This window comes from Cetorhinus maximus, chromosome 15 (genome assembly GCF_964194155.1).
Source record: "Cetorhinus maximus chromosome 15, sCetMax3.hap1.1, whole genome shotgun sequence".
Taxonomy (NCBI): Eukaryota; Metazoa; Chordata; class Chondrichthyes; order Lamniformes; family Cetorhinidae; genus Cetorhinus; species Cetorhinus maximus.
The window spans coordinates 79114363-79130162 of record NC_135893.1 but is presented as its reverse complement, the minus strand read 5'-3'; the positions used below and the strand labels follow the sequence as shown (position 1 = coordinate 79130162).

Below are 15800 nucleotides of genomic sequence, written 5' to 3'. Positions count from 1 at the left end.
ATAGTACTTACCAATTGTTCCACTCGCTCATAAAAAAGGAACTGTGGAAAAGTAAGCTTGATGGGCTGCACAATAAATTTAGTTTTCCCATCGTTGATGTTTTCCAAGTCAGCCAAACACAATCGAAAATGATCATATGCATCACACGTAACGTCCATTTTTCTCAAAGTAAAATTTAGCCTGAAAAAAAAAGTTACAATTGAGCTTTATCAAATTCTCTTGCTATAAACTCACTGCTAGAGAAATTTCTAAAGATTCATAATAGTTAAAATAGATCAGACATCATAGAATTTATGATGAGAATACTTGGCTAGTTCCACTCCTTAATAACAAGATGCACAAATGTCCATATATGATGCATCTGTCTACTGAGATTTCTTTACATGATGCCACCTTTGGGAAAAAAAATCTTTAAGATCTTGGGATTGCACACTGGGAAAATTGTTTTTCCAATATATGATGTCAATAGGCCAGGTTCCCTATTGTTAGCAAATGCTTCGAAATTATACCTAAATGTAATTGTTCTTTCACTCCATTTTTGTGGAAAAGTTATTTATTGCTTGTGTCAAAAGAGCATTGACTTGTCCTAATTTTACAAAAATGGTGGGTTTGGACAGACCTTCAGGCCCCACAAAATCCAAGTTTTAAACTAACAAATAGCCGGTACAGAATCATTTCTATGAGAAAATAGATTAGTGAAATGAGGCCATCATTGCATTCCTTCCTCTAGTAAGGTTAATTGATGGCAAAACAAGTTTTAAGGATATTTCAGTTTGATTTGCCCAAGTTTTGACCTTTCCAATGTTTGATGGAATGGGCTATCATTGGGTTCCTTTTCATAATTAACAGACTTATGAAAAAACTGAACTTTTATTGAGTATCAGCCAGCAGGGTATCAATGAATCACTGGTATTGTATCTTTCATGGCCAAAATGAAACTGGATAGATTTTTTGAAATGGGTCCTGTTTTGGCTCATTCATGAGGCTCTTGCGACTAAAAAAACTGCCCAAAAAATCTGGCTTGCTGAGTTTTGCAGGAAGAAGTGATATCCCAAAACCATATTTATCACTGCTCACATTTCACACTCGGCTACATTGTGTCAAAGTGTCAATCCAGAAAACTAGCAAATTAGGAAGCAGCTTCAAGAAACAGTTGACAACTCAAGAACAGTCCTATGATACATGGCTTTCTGAAGATGCAATGGATCACAGGCTTGTCGTAACTTAAGATGTAGACATATTCAATATTGCATCACTTATTTGGCAGGTGATTGTGGGAAATCATGTGTTTTTTCCCCTCATTCCTGGTTGAGATGTTGCATGTACTATGGATCTGTATTGGTACTATGGCTTTTTTGTAAATTACAGTTTGATGTGGCAGTAAAACTTGCAGGTGGAGGTCTCTAACCAGGGGAAAGGAAAGTTCTGTTTCAGCAACTTGGGAATCCCTTACCACTGAAACTATTTGGATACATTGGTGCAACAGCTTTCTTGTTAAATTCTATAAGCTATTTGTACCGTCCAGGAGACAGGGAGGAAAATATATGTCTATATCATCCTGGCTACTTTATAAAGTTATTCTTTTTTTAAAAATGGACAAATGGCTGGAATGATAAAATGGCCATCATTGACCACATAATGGTAATTCTGGATGTTTCTGAGCAGTTTAAACATGGAAAAAGGCTAACACATCAAACCCCTGGAATGTAACATTCCATGCATTGTATAAACATTCTAGCCAAGCCAGCACAGAAGATAGATGAGATGTCTGCATCAGCCAGCTATGGACAAAGGCAGAGCTATTTGTGACTCATCTCCAACATTGTGTTATTGATTCCACAGTTACCTGCTCAAAACACAATGGGTTTTAACAAGAGGCCTCGTTAGCTGAATAGCTCAACTTGAAACCACCCTGTCACAGGACCGAGACTTGAGCTGTTTGAATTGCTTTCCTTATACAGCTTTCGGATTCCATCTTCAGTCTGCTGTTTAACATCTGATGGGCAGGCCATACAGGAACAAACTCTGGCCTGGATGGACCACTGGTCCCCATCTAACCTGACTCTACTGGGAAGATTTTGTACTAGCGCTGACAGAACTGATTCAATCTCTGTGTGCCTACTTCACCTTAGGACATCAATATCACTGGAAAAGTGAATCTTACACCACCAGTCTTCTGCCAGCCGAACTCAGCGAAACAATTCCTCATTGGAGTCTGATTCTGGACTCATGTGAAACCACAATTGATATTTTTATGGTGGTCTCTGCCCTGAGCTCCTTTCTTTCCCTAATCTCTATTTTATTGTAAAATGGAGCGGGCGTTGTGAAACCCCTTTCCAGGGTTTTGTGTGTGTGTGTAAAATAAACCAACCCTCTTATTTTACCTTATCTCGAGCTTGCTGTGGGGTTATTAATAGAGGATTGGATCACTCCAAATTGAAGTGTTGGGGAACATAAGCCACCACTCATAAAAGGGGGAAATCAAAAATCAAACACACCTTTCTTTATGGACAGGTAATGAGTGGAGAAATCAGGCTATTCTAAAAGAAACCCCCTCCTGTCCGTGACATATTACATCAGTCATAATATTGTGAACAGCTTATTGTGCCAATCCATTTTGGTTCCTTTTTTAAGACAACAAGGGGTCCACAAGCTCCACCTGGAGAGATGGGTGCAATTGTGACAGATTGGAGAATGTGAGGGTACCTCAAAGTGAAGACATTCTCTGAAGATGTAAGGAAATTTTAAAATTATTTGTGGCCATAGCCGTCAGGCCATCATTGTGGAGGGGGACTGCATCACCCGCCACCATAGCTGCCTCCTCACACTGGTAAGATTTCACCCACTCTTGCTTTAGAGAATCACTCTACTATACTTTTTCATAAACATTCTAAGCAGTCAATCACAGAATATGAAGAGCTTGAGTCTGGTCAAGGTGGTCCATTTTGGCAACACAGGTACAACAGGAAAAATACCAATAGAAGCATTTAAAACAATTTGCAATTAGCAACTCAACTATTTATCTTAGTATTGCATTGATGCTGCCTTTATATTTAGACTTGTTCAAGTAATTCTTCCACTGCCGTGTAAACTGGTTCATTTGCATTACAGGACAGATTCCACAGCAGCACAAAATTGTTGTTCACATGGATCTTGTGCAATCACAACTTTCGTTTCAGAATCTAAAGCCTTGTGAAGGTCCTACTGGGCTTTACTACTAAAAATACAACACTGCTCTCTAAAAGAAAACCTCAAATAACAGAAATAAAATTAAGAATTGTGCTGCAACCTAGAGCTGACAGCACTTAATTTAGAGTTTCTTCTGCCTCATTTATTTTACAGTGCAGCTGCTGTATGTTTCATGTAGAGATCAAATGCAATGGCCCAAAAGTCACTTCCACTCTAGGGCTGAGGAGCACGATTAGAAAAAAGACCAAAAGATCATTTTGGATATCTAACTCATTATAACCAGATAAAAGAAAGGATCTCCAGGAACCTGAAGAAGAAAATCCACTAGAGCCATTGTGCCATATTGCTGTCTTGTGATACCTGCTGAAAAATTCCTACGTAGACTTATGGAAAAGAAAGATAGTGTCAAGTTTAGCTTTGATGCTCCCAATGGTCATACAACTAGCCAGTGTTCAGTGTCTAGGTTCCTACAGGGAGAATAGCCATTTGGGCAAAATATAGAATGATGATTAGCATCAAACAAAATAATACCCAGTTGGAATGATCACCTACAGGACAGGAACACTGGAGGAAAGGGAAGAAAACTGACGAGGGATGTCAATCAAGGACACTGTTCAGGCTGAATTTGCAACAAGATGCAGTCTATTTATGATAAGGAAGTTTTTCCTTAAATAAATGAAGTAATCATGAATTAGGTGCTGACTGTACTCATACGATTAATTACATAAAATTCAACAAAATATATTAATGGTAGACTGGACTGTCCATAAATTCCCTGCCTTTAACCTCATGGTGCACTGAATTGCTTTATTGTTAATTTAGAATAAAACTCAATTAACGTTGTGACAAATGTATTGGTTTCCATTTTGTGGATTAGATTACTGAATTAAAACAATGTCTTTTTACCTCTGGCACACAAGTTTAAATACAGCTCAAACTGAAAGATTCAAAGTTCCTTTTTGACATGTGTAGGAGGCTCAAGTGAGAAAGAGTGGGGGCTTCAAATTAGTTCCTACTGAGTACAAATTCATACGCATAAAACTTCCCATGACATTAATTAAAATTATATCCATAATGTTGTAATATGATGATTCTCACACCAAATCTCTTTTGTACACAAAACTTATACAGAGCAACCAAATGCAATGTTGGCTCAATATGCTGTAGAACTGTGCACAGTTTTTGTGCCAAACTTCCATTGATGATAAACACCGACACTGCTTAGCTATCTCTTATTTTATATTTTTACCTTGTGTGGCTAGGTTATACTTGCTGCATAAAAGGCTTGTTCTTGTTTGAATTTAAAACTTGATGCACCATTTTGCAAACGACTGCATTGCAATCTATACACTCTTGTAAGCTCATCTGGCTGAAGAGGCATCACTTTAATACATTTCACTCATGTCAGCCAAGTAAATAAAGCAGCAACCTTAGGAAAGGTGAAATTGGAGCTAAAGCACATTATTGGACAGAATAATAGTTTCAATTTGGGTTTGGACCTTACTACATCTAACCTGGAAGTGCCTGACACTGACATCCAATGCCATAAACTGAAAAATATTCCTTTCCGAAGCACCAACATTACTGATTTTATAACTCCAAAAAAATAGATTAATCTTAGTCCAGTAATGTCCAAGCCACACCCCACAAGCCAAATCTGGCTTGCAACCTGACCTTAACTGGTCTGTGGAGCTTCATGTTTTTCTCCTTGCATAATAGATCTGCAGATAGGTTCACGGGATTTCTAAAAAAAAAGTTCAGGCAGTATTATAGATTTTTTTCAGCTGGAGAGCATCGGATTGACATGCAACTCCTGATCCCAGCAGTGCTGCACCCCTCCTTTGGTTGGACCTGCCTTAGAGATGTACTGAACTGAAAATCCAGTACTAAGGTGGAAAACTGGCCAACAATCCAATGTGCTCCTGGCGACAAAGCCTGTGGTTATACCTATGCTTGAGATTTCCTTTTAATGTCTGCAAGTTCACGGGCAGAGTTTTTTCAGAGGTCCAAGTTTTTAGCACTAATGCTCACCTCACTAATCTGTCACTCTATAGTGGAGTGGGAGCAAAAGGTTAGCCTACTTTGGGGCAACTGACTGATCAAACACTCAAATGTTGAGTGAGATTGCCGGTAATTCTATCCTCCTTATGGTTAACTTACAACCAATATACAGTTCAACCTTAACCCCAGTAACATCACTGACATCCCTTTCCATCATGCTCCAAGAAGTTCCAATGCTGTCGTACACAATATCCATCGTTAAGGGGGAAGAGACAAAAATAAAAACAAAAGCACAAGAAAGGGGGGAAATAGTTAGAGTGAACAAGAATAGAGACATTGATGAAAGCAGAGAGAGGAAGGGGCATAAGAGCAAATGAGGAAAGCTCAACAATAGTGCAATGATGCATTGACTCTGAAGGGAGGAAGGAGGGAACAGTTAAAGACCCATTTAAAATATAACCTTGACATTGGAACAGTTTGTGTTTCACATGCACAGTTAGTGTAAGCTCATCCTTAATCAGAAGCCGCCTACTCACTGGTTGCAATGCAGCAGAAGTCAGCTACTCGAAAAGTTTGGACACCCTGACTTAACTGATTTGAATAGTATTGATAAATACTTCCATTAAACAGCTTTCCCCTCTGGAGGAAACCAAGTCTACTATTTCATGTAATTACATTTCTCTACTTAATTATTTTCAGCAAGAAGTAAGAATGCTGGCTAATAGTAACTTTTAAAGTTCAATAAATAGTCTTATACATTGGATTGATAGTTTTTTTTGCAAGATTTTTACCTGAACCCTCAAAAGGCAGTTTTTACAACATACACTCATCATTTCTTGCAAATTTGCTTTTTAGACTTACCGTTTCTCTACGGAGAGATATATGGTGCTTGGATTTTTCAAATTACTCAAAATTCTGTAGATTGTCTGAAAAAATGCATCTGTCAAATCATCATCATAGAATACTGTAATAAAAAGTGGAACTTTTTAATACTGTGTACATATAATTAAAAACCTATGGAACTGGGTGCCTCACTCACATATTTGATGCTTAAACTAAAAATCAACACAGCCCCAAATGACTCCACTTCAGGTGCTTAAGGCCACTTGACAACCACTACAGATGCTTCAATCTAAAATGTTGACCAGATGAGATACTGATGTACAACGAGTGAACCAATTCAGAATCAAAGGTATAAGGGAAGCTGAAGTCCCTATGCCATGAATGTGTGTTGTTTGTTCAGCGCTCTTCCACCAAAGATGATAGTTAAAGCATTATGAGAAGATGCTTGAGATTAGATCAGTACATTTGCTTTGAAAGGTATTGAATCAGCACAATACATGCACGAAATTGCAGACAGACTGCCAAGGTTTCCTCGCCATTAAGGTATACAGCACAGAGTTTGCTTTAACTGATGCTCATGTCGAGAATTAGCCCTTTGAATGACTCAAATGCATCCTGTGTGATATGAATCTTTTCGGGTAGATTCTGAAATGGATGGGTATCTCTTCAGCCTCTATTCTGAAGACTCACTCGAGATACATAAAATGATGCACTCCTTCCCAGCTTAAATTACTCTTTGCATGCCCTTTTGGAGAGGTCAAAATAAGCTTTGTACTTTTAAAAAATAATGACGTGCCTCAACGGAAAGCAACAAAGACAATGTTAATGACTGTTATTTGCTGAATAAGACTCAAAATTGAATGGGCAAAAATGGAAACCTGTTACCGGCACAGACCAATCTTCCATGTAATCAAAGATATTTAGAAAGAAAATAAGAAAAACCTGAATTCAAACTTCTGCAACTGACCTGTAAAGACAATGCTGAGAGACAAAAACAGTGGTTAAAAATAGAATAGACAACCAACTGACAAACAGAAGAGACCTTATCCTGAGCAACCATTAGACATTAATACAAGTAAATGGCAGGAGAAAAAGCACTAAAGACTGGTCTGAGTTGTGATTTTTATAATGGGACAGGGCAAATGATGCCCTTCTGAACCAAGCCAAAATTGGCAAAAAGCATATTTTCACTATGGGATTAAAGAGGCAGTTGCAGCATGGATACAAAATTGGCTAAGAGACAGAAAGTAGGGAGTAGTGATGAATAGCTGTTAATCAGGAAGGAGGGAAATATTCAGTGGAGACTCCCAGGGGTCAGTAATGGGACCAATGCTCTTTTTGATATACATTAATGACCTGAACACTGGAACAGGGAGCATAATTTCAAATTTTGCAGGCGACACAAATTAGAATTTTAGTGAACAGGAGACTTCAGGGAGGACATAGACTGGTGAAATGAGGACAAAGTGATTAAGACTAAAGTGTAACAACAAAACATATTTTAGCTTAGAAGATTGTGCTGGGCAGAATATGTGTTCAGTATGGATTGTGGGTACTCCTAGAAAGTGATAGAATGACAATTTGGAGGGCCTTACCTGAGATGGAGGAGCTAAATGGCAGATTTATGTAATAGTGCCAAAGACAGAGAACTGTGGAACCTGGAAGAAAATTAGATGGGGGGATTGAATGGAAGACCTAAATGAAGAAGGAGACAGTACAATTTGTGGCTCCTGAGGTGAACTTGGGTTTGAGTAATTGACTTGTTCAGCTATCCTTGGCCAAACTGGATAAGGCAGGAACAGCATAGCAGGGCATATTTCAGTTTGTCCATTTATAGAATTCCAGTGGATCTCCTGCAATAACTCAAAGTTAAATTAGAGGGTATGCCGTTTAGAAGGACAGGAGCATTATACAATCTAACCTACAATGTATCATTTGCTGCTAAAGCTCAGCTGTATGTAACAAAAAGTAATTACTGTTGCTTCCTTGATAAATTAAACACTGCTTGCAATATTTAAATAATAAAATAATGGTGAGACTACCAGCTTTCAGTTACGAAATATTAAATTGGACAGCAACTTCTGCTGACTGCACGAGCAGCTAAATGCGGAAATCAAAAAATTAGCATCCAATTGTTCCTCCAGCAGTATTTCACCGAGATACTCGATATTGAAACATATTGAATGGTGTGAAGTTGCTGTACATAGGTGATACATACCCACAGCAGAAAGAATTAGGGCTTGCCCATTCCATTTTTTTCTCTCTCTTTAGTTTGTGTGCATAATTTGACATTGATACTTCCTGGTTCAGATTCTACACCGCTCATTAATGATTCTTCAATCTGACTGGTTAATCACACAGTTGCTTGGCCCATTCTCAGAGGTCCCAGGCCCTGTAGAGGAAGCTGTGGCCAAATAGCTTTCTAATCACAAAGTTCCAGTGCAAAAGCCATAAAGAGTTTGTCGGCAAGTATAAGTGTGACTAATGGCTAGTGTCGTTCATTCGCCACTGACTGCAAAATCAAGCCCATTCTGTTCACTGCAGCCATTTGTAGAATGGTACTTTGTCAGGCATTAACTTTTCAGTATAATCATCACATTTGACTGTTTTCTTGAGATTATCCTCAGGTAACAATCCAGACCACTATGGTTTTGAGTGTCAGCGTAATTATGAACACTCTGGCTCAAGGCTGAATTTTATTGGGCACCGTGGCTTTTTTAATCTCTAACAACAATTTAATATATGAAAGAATGAGACTGAACTGTTTAAATTGTTCTCTTTCAGGGCCAGAGATTGTCCTCAAGTAACAATCCAGAATGCACAGTTTTGTGTGTCAGTGTAAATATCAATGATCTGGCTCCGAATGTCAACACTAAACATCACTTTTCTGACATACATAGTTTTAAAAAAAAAAATACAGTTCCAATAAGAGCCAGAGAGGTTGATTGGCATTGCATTAACAATTCTCACATAGTTGAATAGGTACTTATGTTGTAAGTTCCAACCCTGACTTTCTGTGGCAGGTTAATGGACAATTAATGTATAAGTCCAGCACATTCTTAAAACTAATGGGGAGGCTAAGGGTGGGGTACCATTTGTGCAAATCAATCACAGAATCAAGCAGTAAATTCTGGAGATTTACCACTCACAGTGTGCCTCTTAATCCTTTGAACTTGCTGGGTTGATTTAACCAGCTACTATTATTCCATCAAGATCCAGCCTGTTTGGAAGGTTGACTAAAAGCTTGGTCAAACTAATGAGCTTTAAGGATGGTCTTAAAGGGGGTGATGGAGGTGGAAAGATTTAGGGAGGAAATTTCAGATTATTGCATCTAGATGAATTTAAGTTAGTAAATTACACGTTAATGGTTAAAATATTGCCTTTAGGTAATAAATGGAATAAAAGTAAAACTAAAAAGTGTTAGAAAAAGAACCACAGCTGGAGTTTGGCTCAGCTTTCCAGGCAGCGTATAACAGTAATAAAAGAATAAGTTATGGCATCTGGTCCTCCAGCTATCTTAACATGGATGATAAACAGCTACAATGGCCAGAATCTTCTAGCCTCCCACCGCGGCGGGGCCTGCGAGCCACTGAAATCTCCATTCACATTACCGGGACTGGAAGATCCTGCCGACATGAGGGGCTGGAAAATTTCAACCAATGTGATAGATACAAAGTCACAAATATCATGTTAGAAAAACTTCACCCTTCTACATATGGAAAGATACTGGTTTATTTCAAGGCATTCAAAAAGACATTATAGTACTTAAAAGTTGAAAACAATTCTGCAGTGTTGATGTTTTAATGTAAGAAAGATATGTATAAAGATACATCTTATATATATAAAAACCTCCTACCATCTGCAGCAAGGAGCACATCGGTATGATCATACAAATTAGCTATTTCTTCTTCTGACCAACAATATGGGTTTTTAGTGTCTGGAACAAAAAAAGATAGAATAACGTATCTAGCAATTCCTAATTTAAAAAATATTAAAAAAAACCCAGAAATTGAAAGGAAAATCAAACAGGAATATGGCAATTATTATTGGCAACATTAGTGGGCTAATAAGTAATGCATTAACAATTATGTTATTAATTTAATTAACCGGCAGGCAAAAGAAACTAAAGACATGGTCAAAGAGATAGCAAGGTTAGTGAGCTGGAAAGTTTAAGGAATGGCTCTCCTGTAGCATCACACAAGAAGTGGAGAAATAGTCACAGCTGCAATAACTTTCCTTTATATAGTTTTGTTCATGTAGAAAATATCACAACACAGGAAAAAAATAAGCCAGAGGAGAGTTTGGTCAAAAAGTTCGGTTTTAGAGGATGGTCTTAAAAGGGCGAAAGGGTGGTGGAGAAGTAGAGGGTTTAGGAGAGAGAATTCCAGAATGAATAGCTGCCAATCAGAGGGCAGGATTGTGGGATGCACAAAGAGCTGGAGTCAGTAAAAGAGTTTAGTGGGCGCAGGGTTATAGGGTTGCATGTTATTGAGGTAAGGAAGGGCAAGGTCATGAAAGTATTTAAATAGAATTTTAAATTTGAAGCATTAGGGAACTGGGAGGCAATGTAGGTCAGCATGAACTGAATTATTGGGAAAGCAGAATGTGGTGAAAGTGCGGTTGAGGTTCAGATTCGCTGAAATTTGTGGTGAATGTAATAATGTCCAGAACTGACAAAACATTTAAGGCTTAAGGAGCAGGTAAGCTAAACTAGGGGAGGAGGAAGGTGACGTTGCAAAGGTAGAGGTATACAGTTTTTGTGAACTGGAAGCAAAAGAAGTTAAAAGAGTATAGGATGTGAGCTGACGCATAGAATTAAAGAAGAATGCAGAATCAAAGTGAAGCAAGATCTAGAAAATGGGACGAGGATCTTGAACTTAATCGCTCAAGTCAGTGAATCTCAGTGAGGGTCCAAGTATCTATGGAAAAGCTCAGGGCACAAAGTTTTGGATACATTGAAGCTTGTGGAATGGGGAGTTGGGAAAACCAATGTTTTGGGATGGATTAAGTGTGTGTTCTGATATTAAGTTTGTACCCAACAATGTTTAGTCTAGGCAAACCAGCAGGACAAGGGTCAGAATAAGAGGGACGTTGGAATTGGTGAGAGTTGAACAACGTGACTTCAGCGATACAATGTTGAGCAGTTGAAAGTTACAGCTCACCTGTAACTGATGAGCAGACAGTAGAATAGTTGGCTAACAGTTTTTGAATCATGACAAGGCGTTAGAGTTAGGTATTGATGATACATATGGAAGTTCATGGCATGCTTGCAAATAATGCCATCAAGGTGCAGTACGTGGATGGAGGAAGAGGAAGTGTCCAATGATGGAACTCTGGGGAACACTGAAGTGGCTTCACAAATACTGGATAGAGAAGCTGTTGGAGAGTACGTTGTCACCTATATGTGTTGAATTTTAATAGAGCAGTGCTACATTTTGGATCATACTGGCTGTCCTTGATTAACCCATATATTTTGAAGTGCTGAATAATTTTATCTTGAATTACAGACTCTAAAAGTAAGAAAGACTAATTGATCTATAGTTACCTAGTTTATCCTTATTGGGATACTTGAGTCAATTGTATAACACTACTATTGCTGCTGTGGCTGACTTAAGTTAATTCAACATACAGTTGGAATCAAACAAACTTTCTAGTGTTCTCATTTCTAGTGTTCTTGGCTCACCGGACATCAAATACTCAATAACTTCTGTATGACATAGAACTAGATCTAGAGAATTACATAAAATAATAAATCGTTCATATTGTCATTTGCAAATAATCGCGATTCCAGTCTAGGCTAGAAGCAATGTAAATTCTCCCAAATCCTTGATGCTTGCTAGTCTGTAAAGCAACTTTGTATGGATCCTGGCCCAAACTACATAAACCTTTACCACACCTCACTGCAGCAAAACACAATACAAATAAGTAGCAAATCCACAGTACTACAACCTGTACTTTTGCTTAACTCCTTGAAGAGATATGTGCGCAATGTATAATTAGATAGATAACACTGCAATTGAGTTAATCTCTTACCTGTGCATAATTCATCCCTCAGCCAGTCCAGTTCCCTCACTTTAATTTCACTTCCTGTTGATTCATGCACAACAAAAAATATTTAATTTTAATTTAGGAAAAATGAAAAAAAGAAAAAAAAATATTTTAATGCAAATCAGAACATATTTCCCTTAAAAATATCTTAACAGGCTCATCAATTCGATTTAGGGTAAATTCCTCAATCACCGGTCCCAGCAGGAAGCTGCACTTTGGGCTATAAATGTTGCTCCCTTCAAGCATGAGATTGAGATTATCCTTTAGCTTCATCCCCAATATCAAATATTGCAATTTTTCTTCTTTTAAATGGCTTGTTTTAATGTTAAAGGGATTTTTGTTGTCAATACACCAACACATTCTATACACCACAGAATTTGTGCCAGTTGCTTCGTTCTTCAGATTTTGTAAAGTGAATGGCAAACTTTCCTAACTATATTTTTTTAAATGCCTCTTTGCAATTTAATTACAAAATGTATGTAGATTTCAGTCACACTCAAATAATTATAATCACCCACTATAATTCGAAAAGTGAACACTGCAAACTTTAAACTTAAGTACAAAGTCATCTTGCATTCATCTTCATATTACCTCCCACTACATGAATACGATGGCACCCCAGTCCTAGGACATAATTGTTGTGTCTTCCTGTTCCCAGAAGTTCGAAATCGTCACATTTTTAGACTCAAAATTCTGGAGCTACATCGAGTGTATTTCTTGCAACTCTCCATGTGACGGGTGGACTGATACATTGTTGCATGGCACCTGACTGCCAGCGCAGCAGTAAATATGGCAGCCTGGATGTACACCCTCATAAGAATTAGTTCCTCATATGAGGTTGGAAGCTCATCCTGGTGTGAAATGTGACATTTGTTGCAAACAGACTGGTTTAATCTCAGACTATTGAGTGAGAGGGATGGAGGCAGTAGCTAGTGAACGGAGTTTGAACAGGGACTGAAAATAATGGCTTTGGTCTTCCCAATATTTAATTGAAGGAAACTTCTGCTCATCCAGTACTGGATGTTGGATATACAGTTTGATAAGTTAGCAGCAGTGGAGGAGCAGAAAGAGGACATGGTGAGGTAGAGCTGGTATCATCAGTGTACATGTGAAAATTAATACTTTGTTTTTGGAAGATGTTGCCAAGGAGTAGCACATAGATAAGAAATAGAGGGGGCCATGGATAAATCCTTGGAGGAAGCTACCAAGCAACATTTTATAATGATGTATGAACGAGCTGTTTTGCAACCAGTTCAAGAGTGTCTCACACTTACAAAGAAGTACTTCACTAACCTGGTTAACATCTATGCCCCTATTATGACTAATAATGTGACAAGGCAAAAACTCGTTTGTGAATCGTAAGTTGATAATTCTAGGTGACATTAAATCAGTTTCTAGTTAAATTTAAAAACATGGAATGGGATCTCAGGTTGCTATAGTGTCAGAAAGACTAATGGAAAACTAACAGCGTTCTATGCAGTAGCACAGATGGGATGTAAACAACACATTTTTTCACTTTCTAACCGAATTCAAACAATGTGGCTGCATTCACACTCTGAACACTTCGTGATTACCTTCTGGTCCTGCAACAAGATATCAAAGCTGTCAAGATAACCAGAATAGAGTGCTGGATTGATCATCATTTCATTCCCTCCAAAATAGTGCTTGTCACAAGACAAAACTAATGTTCAGTTAATGCAAGATTTCTTAAGCAGTTGCAAGATTTCAAGGTTAAATATAGAAAATCTACAAAAAATTCCAGAAACAATGGCAATTCCTGAATCAACGTAAATCACAGTTGAAGAAATTCTGACATGCCTTCAAAACAGTCCTAGGCCCAACCATCTTCAGGTGCTTTATTAATGACCTTCCTTCCATTATAAAGGTCAGAAGTGGGAATGTACGCTGATGATTGCATAACGTTCAGCGCCATTCGTGACTCCTCAGATACTGAAGCAGTCCATGTCCAAATGCAGCAAGACCTGGACAATATCCAGGCTTGGGCTGACAAGTGGCAAGTAACATTCGTGCCACACAAGTGTCAGGCAATCATCATTTCCAACAAGAGAGAATCTAACCATTGTCCCTTGACATTCAATGGCATTACCATCATCGAATCCCCCACAATCAACATCCTGCGGGCTACCGCTGACCAGAAACTAAACTGGCCTAGCCATAAAAATACTGTGGCTCCAACAGCAGGTCAGAGGCTAGGAATCCTGCAGTGAGTAACTCACCTCCTGACTCCCCAAAGCCTGTCCACCATCTACAAGGCACAGGGGTGTGATGGAATACTCTCCTGAATGAATGTAGCTCCAACAACACTCAAGAAGCTTGACACCATCCAGGACAATGCAGCCCGCTTGATTGGTACCCCATCCATAAACAATCACTCCTTCCACCACCGACGCACAACAGCAGCAGTGATGCACTGCTGGAACTCAACAAGCCTCCTTAGACAGCACCTTCCAAACCCAAGACTGCTACCATCTAGAAGGACAAGGGCAGAAGACACATGGGAACACCACCACCTGCAAGTTTCCCTCCAAGCCAATTAAGATCCTGACTTGGAACTATATTGCCATTCCTTCACTGTCGCTGGGTCAAAATCCTGGACTTCCTCCCTAACAGCACTGTTGGTGCACCTACACCACAGGGACAGCAGTGGTTCAAGAAGGCAACTCACTAACACCTTCTCAACGGCAATTTTGGATGGGCAATAAATGCTGGCCTAGCCAGCGACGCCGGTATCCCAAGAATGAATAAAAAAAATTTGCTTTCCCACAATCAAAGCAATAGATTTCAATAAGTGAAGTCAAGGACACAAAAATCCTGTCACAAGTAAGGATGCCACATTATATGTCAGACAATGGAATTACTCTCATCATGCCCCATAAAGGCATGTCATATTATGAACTTTCAGTCATACTTTTAAAAATTGGACACATGGACACAAGTAAGCTGTTAAGCTGGCTGTCACAAATCATGTGACTTTTGGACTACAGGCAGTATCAAGTATCCAGCGAACACCTAATTAAATATGGGAATAGGTGAGGGTACCTCACAACCACCTATGGAATTCAACTACCTCATTGTCTAAGGATGGGCCACCTTAAGACAATGCAATTTCAAGACAGGCTGTCTCCATGTTTCATAATGGACAAAAGGCAAGATGAAAACCCGATGGCCATTATCAACTTCCCATTCTGTCATGTTGGCCTCCCCCATTCAAATCAGGATTGTTAACCCAGCGGTCATATGATTGACATTGGGTTCAGGGAGTGCACCTTTAAAAACCCAGGACCTGGCAGATCCATCAGAACCAGTCATTAGCCAGTCCGAGAACCAGATTCTGAAACTAGCTGCAAGTCATAAAGCATCCAAAATACTTAACCAGTTTTAGTTTTAAAGTTCACCTGAGAACCAACCTCCTAGATATTTGACGACAAGAAACCTCACAACCTGCTGTGAACCCTTGGCTTTACAAGACCATCACTTCAATTTTAAATCATCGAGTCCATTCAAGAAACCACAGGCATGGGAGACCGGAAATTGTATATCAGAGACTGAATTAGCTTTAATCTGTAAAAATGCACAACCTTTATGTGTATCCAAACTTTGTATGTATGTGCATGTGTGCATGAGATTGAGTGTGCAATGTTGCCTTTATTCAGGGTAAGTGTGAGAGAATAAATACCCTGCTTTATTTTAAGCTCATG

The 15800-nt window shown here is 38.8% G+C and overlaps 1 protein-coding gene across 3 annotated transcripts in view; it reads right to left on the bottom strand.

Annotated features, from left to right (window-relative positions):
- Positions 1-15800, bottom strand: part of mettl22 (methyltransferase 22, Kin17 lysine) — a 188672-nt gene that overhangs the window by 9672 nt on the left and 163200 nt on the right. For all 3 annotated transcript variants that reach the window (XM_078558699.1, XM_078558700.1, XM_078558701.1), the window contains 4 exons: positions 12067-12120; positions 9890-9970; positions 6052-6154; positions 12-180 (listed from right to left, as the gene is read on the bottom strand). In XM_078558699.1, coding sequence (XP_078414825.1) covers positions 12-180; positions 6052-6154; positions 9890-9970; positions 12067-12120 — 407 coding nt within the window. The remainder of the gene's footprint in view (positions 1-11; positions 181-6051; positions 6155-9889; positions 9971-12066; positions 12121-15800) is intronic.